Raw genomic sequence first — 10,463 nt, forward strand, 5'->3', positions numbered from 1 at the left:
ATACAGCTGTACTACATCACACAGGAGGAAAGAGGCAGAGGGAGCTGTATACAGCTGTACTGCATTACACAGGAGGAAAGAGGCAGAGGGAGCCGTATACAGCTGTACTACATCACACAGGAGGAAAGAGGCAGAGGGAGCCGTATACAGCTGTACTACATCCCACAGGAGGAAAGAGCCAGAGGGAGCCGTATACAGCTGTACCACATCACACAGGAGGAAAGAGCCAGAGGGAGCCGTATACAGCTGTACTACATCACACAGGAGCAAAGAGGCAGAGGGAGCTGTATACAGCTGTACTACATCACACAGGAGGAAAGAGGCAGAGGGAGCCGTATACAGCTGTACTACATCACACAGGAGGAAAGAGGCAGAGGGAGCTGTATACAGCTGTACTACATCACACAGGAGGAAAGAGGCAGAGGGAGCCGTATACAGCTGTACTACATCACACAGGAGGAAAGAGGCAGAGGGAGCCGTATACAGCTATACTACATCACACAGGAGCAAAGAAGCAGAAGGAGCCGTATACAGCTGTACTACATCACACAGGAGCAAAGAGCCAGAGGGAGCTGTATACAGCTGTACTACATCACACAGGAGGAAAGAGGCAGAAGGAGCTGTATACAGCTGTACTACATCACACAGGAGGAAAGAGCCAGAGGGAGCCGTATACAGCTGTACTGCATCACACAGGAGGAAAGAGGCAGAAGGAGCCGTATACAGCTGTACTACATCACACAGGAGGAAAGAAGCAGAAGGAGCTGTATACAGCTGTACTGCATCACACAGGAGGAAAGAGGCAGAGGGAGCTGTATACAGCTGTACTACATCACACAGGAGGAAAGAGGCAGAGGGAGCTGTATACAGCTGTACTACATCACACAGGAGGAAAGAGGCAGAGGGAGCCGTATACAGCTGTACTACATCACACAGGAGGAAAGAGGCAGAGGGAGCCGTATACAGCTATACTACATCACACAGGAGCAAAGAGGCAGAGGGAGCCGTATACAGCTGTACTACATCACACAGGAGGAAAGAGGCAGAGGGAGCCGTATACAGCTGTACTACATCACACAGGAGGAAAGAGGCAGAGGGAGCCGTATACAGCTGTACTACATCACACAGGAGGAAAGAGGCAGAGGGAGCCGTATACAGCTGTACTGCATCACACAGGAGGAAAGAGGCAGAAGGAGCCGTATACAGCTATACTACATCACACAGGAGGAAAGAGGCAGAAGGAGCCGTATACAGCTGTACTACATCACACAGGAGGAAAGAGGCAGAGGGAGCCGTATACAGCTGTACTACATCACACAGGAGGAAAGAGGCAGAAGGAGCCGTATACAGCTGTACTACATCACACAGGAGGAAAGAGGCAGAAGGAGCCGTATACAGCTATACTACATCACACAGGAGGAAAGAGGCAGAAGGAGCCGTATACAGCTGTACTACATCACACAGGAGCAAAGAAGCAGAAGGAGCCGTATACAGCTGTACTGCATCACACAGGAGGAAAGAGGCAGAGGGAGCCGTATACAGCTGTACTACATCCCACAGGAGGAAAGAGGCAGAGGGAGCCGTATACAGCTGTACTACATCACACAGGAGGAAAGAGGCAGAGGGAGCCGTATACAGCTGTACTGCATCACACAGGAGGAAAGAGCCAGAGGGAGCCGTATACAGCTGTACTACATCACACAGGAGGAAAGAGGCAGAAGGAGCCGTATACAGCTGTACTACATCACACAGGAGGAAAGAGGCAGAGGGAGCTGTATACAGCTGTACTACATCACACAGGAGGAAAGAGGCAGAGGGAGCCGTATACAGCTGTACTACATCACACAGGAGGAAAGAGGCAGAGGGAGCCGTATACAGCTGTACTGCATCACACAGGAGGAAAGAGCCAGAGGGAGCTGTATACAGCTGTACTACATCACACAGGAGGAAAGAGGCAGAAGGAGCCGTATACAGCTGTACTACATCACACAGGAGGAAAGAGGCAGAGGGAGCCGTATACAGCTGTACTACATCACACAGGAGGAAAGAGGCAGAGGGAGCCGTATACAGCTGTACTACATCACACAGGAGGAAAGAGGCAGAGGGAGCTGTATACAGCTGTACCACATCACACAGGAGGAAAGAGGCAGAAGGAGCCATATACAGCTGTACTACATCACACAGGAGCAAAGAGGCAGAGGGAGCCGTATACAGCTGTACTACATCACACAGGAGGAAAGAGGCAGAGGGAGCCGTATACAGCTGTACCGCATCACACAGGAGCAAAGAAGCAGAAGGAGCCGTATACAGCTGTACTACATCACACAGGAGGAAAGAGGCAGAGGGAGCCGTATACAGCTGTACTACATCACACAGGAGGAAAGAGGCAGAGGGAGCCGTATACAGCTGTACTGCATCACACAGGAGGAAAGAGGCAGAGGGAGCCGTATACAGCTGTACCACATCACACAGGAGGAAAGAGGCAGAGGGAGCTGTATACAGCTGTACTACATCACACAGGAGGAAAGAGGCAGAGGGATCCATATACAGCTGTACTGCATCACACAGGAGCAAAGAAGCAGAAGGAGCCGTATACAGCTGTACTACATCACACAGGAGGAAAGAGGCAGAGGGAGCCGTATACAGCTGTACTACATCACACAGGAGGAAAGAGGCAGAGGGAGCCGTATACAGCTGTACTACATCCCACAGGAGGAAAGAGGCAGAGGGAGCCGTATACAGCTGTACTACATCACACAGGAGGAAAGAGGCAGAGGGAGCCGTATACAGCTGTACTACATCACACAGGAGGAAAGAGGCAGAAGGAGCCGTATACAGCTATACTACATCACACAGGAGGAAAGAGGCAGAGGGAGCCGTATACAGCTGTACCGCATCACACAGGAGCAAAGAAGCAGAAGGAGCCGTATACAGCTATACTACATCACACAGGAGGAAAGAGGCAGAGGGAGCCGTATACAGCTGTACTACATCACACAGGAGGAAAGAGGCAGAGGGAGCCATATACAGCTGTACTACATCACACAGGAGGAAAGAGGCAGAGGGAGCCGTATACAGCTGTACTACATCCCACAGGAGGAAAGAGGCAGAGGGAGCCGTATACAGCTGTACTACATCACACAGGAGGAAAGAGGCAGAGGGAGCCGTATACAGCTGTACTGCATCACACAGGAGCAAAGAGGCAGAAGGAGCCGTATACAGCTATACTACATCACACAGGAGGAAAGAGGCAGAGGGAGCCGTATACAGCTGTACCGCATCACACAGGAGCAAAGAAGCAGAAGGAGCCGTATACAGCTGTACTGCATCACACAGGAGGAAAGAGGCAGAGGGAGCCGTATACAGCTGTACTACATCACACAGGAGGAAAGGGGCAGAGGGAGCTGTATACAGCTGTACTACATCACACAGGAGGAAAGAGCCAGAGGGAGCCGTATACAGCTGTACCGCATCACACAGGAGGAAAGAGCCAGAGGGAGCTGTATACAGCTGTACTACATCACACAGGAGCAAAGAGGCAGAGGGAGCCGTATACAGCTGTAGTACATCACACAGGAGGAAAGAGGCAGAGGGAGCCGTATACAGCTGTACTACATCACACAGGAGGAAAGAAGCAGAGGGAGCCGTATACAGCTGTACTACATCACACAGGAGGAAAGAGGCAGAGGGAGCTGTATACAGCTGTACTACATCACACAGGAGCAAAGAGACAGAAGGAGCCGTATACAGCTGTACTACATCACACAGGAGGAAAGAGGCAGAGGGAGCTGTATACAGCTGTACTGCATCACACAGGAGGAAAGAGGCAGAGGGAGCTGTATACAGCTGTACTACATCACACAGGAGGAAAGAGGCAGAGGGAGCCGTATACAGCTGTACTACATCACACAGGAGGAAAGAGCCAGAGGGAGCCGTATACAGCTGTACTACATCACACAGGAGGAAAGAGCCAGAGGGAGCCGTATACAGCTGTACTGCATCACACAGGAGCAAAGAGGCAGAGGGAGCCGTATACAGCTGTACTGCATCACACAGGAGGAAAGAGGCAGAGGGAGCCGTATACAGCTGTACCACATCACACAGGAGGAAAGAGGCAGAAGGAGCCGTATACAGCTATACTACATCACACAGGAGGAAAGAGGCAGAGGGAGCTGTATACAGGTGTACTACATCACACAGGAGGAAAGAGCCAGAGGGAGCCGTATACAGCTGTACTACATCACACAGGAGGAAAGAGGCAGAGGGAGCTGTATACAGCTGTACTGCATCACACAGGAGGAAAGAGCCAGAGGGAGCCGTATACAGCTGTACTACATCACACAGGAGGAAAGAGGCAGAGGGAGCTGTATACAGCTGTACTACATCACACAGGAGGAAAGAGCCAGAGGGAGCCGTATACAGCTGTACTACATCACACAGGAGGAAAGAGGCAGAGGGAGCCATATACAGCTGTACTGCATCACACAGGAGCAAAGAGGCAGAGGGAGCCGTATACAGCTGTACTACATCACACAGGAGGAAAGAGGCAGAGGGAGCTGTATACAGCTGTACTACATCACACAGGAGGAAAGAGCCAGAGGGAGCCGTATACAGCTGTACCGCATCACACAGGAGGAAAGAGGCAGAAGGAGCCGTATACAGCTGTACCACATCACACAGGAGCAAAGAGGCAGAGGGAGCCGTATACAGCTGTAGTACATCACACAGGAGGAAAGAGGCAGAGGGAGCCGTATACAGCTGTACTACATCACACAGGAGGAAAGAAGCAGAGGGAGCCGTATACAGCTGTACTACATCACACAGGAGGAAAGAGGCAGAGGGAGCTGTATACAGCTGTACTACATCACACAGGAGGAAAGAGGCAGAGGGAGCTGTATACAGCTGTACTACATCACACAGGAGGAAAGAGGCAGAGGGAGCTGTATACAGCTGTACTACATCACACAGGAGGAAAGAGGCAGAGGGAGCTGTATACAGCTGTAGTACATCACACAGGAGGAAAGAGGCAGAGGGAGCTGTATACAGCTGTACTACATCACACAGGAGGAAAGAGGCAGAGGGAGCTGTATACAGCTGTACTACATCACACAGGAGGAAAGAGGCAGAGGGAGCTGTATACAGCTGTACTACATCACACAGGAGGAAAGAGGCAGAGGGAGCTGTATACAGCTGTAGTACATCACACAGGAGGAAAGAGGCAGAGGGAGCTGTATACAGCTGTACTACATCACACAGGAGGAAAGAGGCAGAAGGAGCCATATACAGCTGTACTACATCACACAGGAGGAAAGAGGCAGAGGGAGCTGTATACAGCTGTACTACATCACACAGGAGCAAAGAGGCAGAAGGAGCCGTATACAGCTGTACTACATCACACAGGAGGAAAGAGGCAGAGGGAGCTGTATACAGCTGTACTGCATCACACAGGAGGAAAGAGGCAGAGGGAGCTGTATACAGCTGTACTACATCACACAGGAGGAAAGAGGCAGAGGGAGCTGTATACAGCTGTACTACATCACACAGGAGGAAAGAGGCAGAGGGAGCCGTATACAGCTGTACTGCATCACACAGGAGGAAAGAGGCAGAGGGAGCCGTATACAGCTGTACTACATCACACAGGAGGAAAGAGGCAGAGGGAGCTGTATACAGCTGTACTACATCACACAGGAGGAAAGAGGCAGAGGGAGCTGTATACAGCTGTACTGCATCACACAGGAGGAAAGAGGCAGAGGGAGCTGTATACAGCTGTACTACATCACACAGGAGGAAAGAGGCAGAGGGAGCTGTATACAGCTGTACTACATCACACAGGAGGAAAGAGGCAGAGGGAGCTGTATAGTTGTTGATATTCTTCAACAATTTTGGTTCTCCAGTCCTCAGTTCTCTTCTTCTCTTTCTGTTCTGGTTTCAGGGGTTATTTCCATATTGCCCACACCTGTTACTTGTCACAGGGGAGTCTGAACGAGCATCAAATGCTGGAAACAAAGGAGTTTACCCACAATTTTGGAAAGGTGCTAACATTTTTGTTTGGACCATTTTGGGGGTTTTGTGTGAAATTCTAAGTCTAATTTGCATTATTTTAACTCATTTTTTGTGCTTTTCCAAAACACACAAAGGAAATCAGGGAGTCTGACAAAATGTGCGCACCCGCAACAACTGTCAGGAGGAACACTTCATCTTCTAGAACAATCTCAACGGTGCCAGCACTTTCAATCATGATTGTAGATACATCTGTAAATGTATGTATGTATGTATGTATATATGTGTATATATATATATATATATATATATATATATATATATATATATATATACATACACACATACAGTACTGACCAAAAGTTTGGACACACCTTCTCATTCCAAGAGTTTTCTTTATTTTCATGACTCTGAAAATTGTAGATTCACATTGAAGGCATCAAAACTATGAATTATCACATGTGGAGTGAAATACTTACCAAAAAAGTGTGACACAACTGAAAATATGTCTTATATTCTAGGTTCTTCACAGTCGCCACCTTTTGCTTTCATTACTGCTTTGCACATTCTTGGCATTCTCTTGATGAGCTTCAAGCGGTAGTCACCGGAAATGGTTTTCCAACAGTCTTGAAGGAGTTCCCAGAGATGCTTAGCACTTGTTGGCCCTTTTGCCTTCACTCTGCGGTCCAGCTCACCCCAAACCATCTCGATTGGGTTCAGGTCTGGTGACTGTGGAGGCCAGGTCATCTGGTGTAGCACCCCATGACTCTCCTTAGTTAGATAGCCCTTACACAGCCTGGAGGTGTGTTTGGGGTCAATGTGCTGTTGAAAAATAAATGATGGTCCAACTAAACGCAAACCGGATGGAATAGCACGCCGCTGCAAGATGCTGTGGTAGCCATGCTGGTTCAGTATGCCTTCAATTTTGAATAAATCCCCATTAGTGTCACCAGCAAAGCCCCCCCACACCATCACACCTCCTCCACCATGCTTCACGGTAGGAACCAGCCATGTAGAGTCCATCCGTTCACCTTTTCTACAAAGACACCGTGGTTGGATCCAAAGATCTCAAATTTAGACTCATCAGACCAAAGCACAGATTTCCACTGGTCTAATGTCCATTCCTTGTGTTCTTTAGCCCAAACAAGTCTCTTCTGCTTGTTGCCTGTCCTTAGCAGTGGTTTCCTAGCAGCTATTTTACCATGAAGGCCTGCTGCACAAAGTCTCCTCTTAACAGTTGTTCTAGAGATGTGTCTGCTGCTAGAACTACTCTGTGTGGCATTGACCTGGTCTCTAATCTGAGCTGCTGTTAACCTGCGTTTTCTGAGGCTGGTGACTTGGATACACTTATCCTCTGCAGCAGAGGTGACTCTTGGTCTTCCTTTCCTGGGGCGGTCCTCATGTGAGCCAGTTTCTTTGTAGCATTTGATGGTTTTTGCCACTGCACTTGGGGACACTTTCAAAGTTTTCCCAATTTTCAGACTGACTGAGCTTCATTTCTTAAAGTAATGAAGGCCACTCGTTTTTCTTTGCTTAGCTGCTTTTTTCTTGCCATAATACAAATTCTAAAAGTCTATTCAGTAGGACTATCAGCTGCGTATCCACCAGACGTCTGCACAACACAAATGATGGCCCCAACCCCATTTATAAAGCAAGAAATCCCACTTATTAGACCTGACAGGGCGCACCTGTGAAGTGAAGACAGTTTCCGGTGACTACCTCTTGAAGCTCATCAAAAGAATGCCAAGAGTGTGCACAGCATATTATATATATATATATATCTATAGTTTCCCTGTGTACCATGCCAGACTTTGTACCCGCCATGACTATCACTCAGCATCTGCACTGGGTGGATATGGGTGACGTGACCGCGGTGGTAGGCGCCATTCTCCTCCTGGTGACTGATATCTTCCTCTGATTCTTATCTTCTAGGCTTTTCTGGAGCAGTATCTGCGCCCGGGGCCGTCCGGTCAATACCCCGGAGCTCAGCCCGCTGAGTGGACGTTAGTCAGCGAGGAGTCAGTCACACGAAGCCTGAAGTCGGAGCTGACGTTCTGCCTGCGCAGCGCTGCGGTCCAGCTGGTGGTCACGATCCGCGAGATTCCCAGCCTGACGCTCAGTGAGAACTTCATTCCACCAAACTCCCATCACTTCCTAGTGCAATTGTATCCGCCGGCGCTGGACGCCACCACCATATCTCCAGCGTGACGTGTACCTGCATATACTGCAACTGTTATCATGTGTATATATAATCCCTTATTATATGCCGCACCTTTATTATATTCCGCCTTGTACTCTATGCCAAATGCCTCCACCCCCCATCAAATGTCCCAAGTCCTGTCCTATTATAAGGCCGGTCCGGTGACATTAGCAGATTTCTCAGTATTAATATTAAAGGTCATTTTTGGAAATATTGGAGCAGCTCCTGCCTCTGTCCATCCATAGCGTCAGCCCCCAATCGGCCAAAGTAACGCGCCCGGTGCAAGGAATCCGACTCCCAGGAACCAGGAACTTGGCTACCATCAAACCGGTAAGAAACCCAGAAACACCTAGAGAGGAAAGTGGACCAGAATCAAGATTTACACAGGCAAAAACCACAGTCTAGAGGTGATACCGGGACACGCGACAGAACCAGCACCAATGGTGACCCAGAAAGACCTAGAGAGGAAACCGGACCAGAATCAAGATTTACACAGACAAAAACCACAGTCTAGAGGTGATACCGGGACACGCGACAGAACCAGCACCAATGGTGACCCAGAAAGACCTAGAGAGGAAAGTGGACCAGAATCAAGATTTACACAGACAAAAACCACAGTCTAGAGGTGATACCGGGACACATGACAGAACCAGCACCAATGGTGACCCAGAAAGACCTAGAGAGGAAAGTGGACCAGAATCAAGATTTACACAGGCAAAAACCACAGTCTAGAGGTGACACCAGGACACGCGACAGAACCCAGCACCAATGGTGACCCAGAAACACCTAGAGAGGAAAGTGGACCAGAATCAAGATTTACACAGGCAAAAACCACAGTCTAGAGGTGATACCGGGACACGCGACAGAACCAGCACCAATCGTGACCCAGCAACCAGATCCAGAGGACAAAAGAGGCAGGAACAGCCAAGAAGACCAAATGGGAAATGTTATTTATTATTTTGGGTCATGTCTCGCTGGTTTAAGAACATAAAAATTCAAACTTTGAAAATTGCATCATTTTCAAAATTTTCTCCAAATTTCCAATTTTTTCACAAATAAACACAAAAAATATTGTCCTAAATTTACCATTAACATGAAATACAATATGTCACGAAAAAACAGTCTCAGAATCACCGGGATCCGCTGAAGCTCCAGAGATGTCCCCTCATAAAGTGACACTGGTCAGAATTACAAAAAATGGCCGGGTCATCAAGGTGAAAGCAGGCCGGGGGCTGAATGCTGTGCAACCTGGAGTCCAGGATCTTCTCCACCACAAATCCTTCCTGACCATCAAATAACACTGGATCAGGAGGGGGAGGAGAACGTCTAGGAAATATATTGGGTAATATATTGGTATTGCTGCCTTTAGGAGAGAAACGCAGGATGGATTCCCATAGTTCTGGGCAGATGAAGACGACAAGCCTCAGCACTTACAATCTTAGTGATCTTGTAGGGTCCAATGTACTTTTGTCCCAATATAGATGATGGAATTCTCAACTTAAGGTTTCTGGTTTCTGGCCAGACCAAGTCTCCTACCTTGAAGGCTGGTGCAGGCTCACGAAACTTATCAGCTGCTCTCTTATACCTTTCCTTATACCTTTCCTGAGCTGATCCCAGGTTCTCTTTTAGAAGATCAAGATTCTGCTGTAGCGAAGAGATCCTGTCGGCCACAGCTGGTAAGGGCGAATCTACGGGAAGGCGAGGAAGAATATTAGGGTGATAGCCCAGATTAGCATAAAAAGGGGACTGTTTAGTGGAGGTGTTCTGAGAGTTGTTATATGAAAATGTGTCGCCCAGGGATAGGGGGTACTCAGATCCGGGCCAAGGGGTCACTTCTGTGAGTATCACGGTGGCGTGACCCGGTATGTGATCCCAAGCTCCACAACAAAAAGGGGATTAGGTAAGGGAGTTTGTCCGTGACATCACCTGTGGGTTGCGGTGATGAGATGGTGGCACCGCCGCTGCCTCTGGGGACCGTACCCGGGACTGATGGTGTGGGGCAGCAAGGTGGGATCCCCTCCACGGGTAGGGGAGGTGTAGTCCCGGGGCCCAGTTGGGGGTTGTGGTGGTGGCAGGGAATAGTACACTCACAGTTCGGTTATCGTGGTGCTGGATGAAGCTGGATTGATGTGGAGGGTCAGGAACGCAGATGGAAGAAATACTCAGAGTCTTTTGTAAACCAAATTGCTGGTAGCTGGTGCCCACGGCTGCTGTGAGGACGGGTCCCACACCCGTGCGTGTAATTCAGGTGTTGTTCTCCTGC

The 10,463-nt window shown here is 49.0% G+C and overlaps 1 protein-coding gene across 3 annotated transcripts in view; it reads left to right on the forward strand.

The window, feature by feature from the left end:
• Positions 1-8,403, forward strand: part of VANGL1 (VANGL planar cell polarity protein 1) — a 246,678-nt gene extending 238,275 nt beyond the window's left edge. For all 3 annotated transcript variants that reach the window (XM_075332746.1, XM_075332748.1, XM_075332749.1), the window contains one exon: positions 7,933-8,403. In XM_075332746.1, the coding sequence (XP_075188861.1) occupies positions 7,933-8,208 (276 nt within the window). In that variant the 3' untranslated portion in view covers positions 8,209-8,403. The remainder of the gene's footprint in view (positions 1-7,932) is intronic.
• The last annotated feature ends 2,060 nt before the right edge of the window (positions 8,404-10,463 follow it).

The sequence above is a fragment of the Anomaloglossus baeobatrachus genome, chromosome 2, assembly GCF_048569485.1.
Source record: "Anomaloglossus baeobatrachus isolate aAnoBae1 chromosome 2, aAnoBae1.hap1, whole genome shotgun sequence".
NCBI lineage: Eukaryota > Metazoa > Chordata > Amphibia > Anura > Aromobatidae > Anomaloglossus > Anomaloglossus baeobatrachus.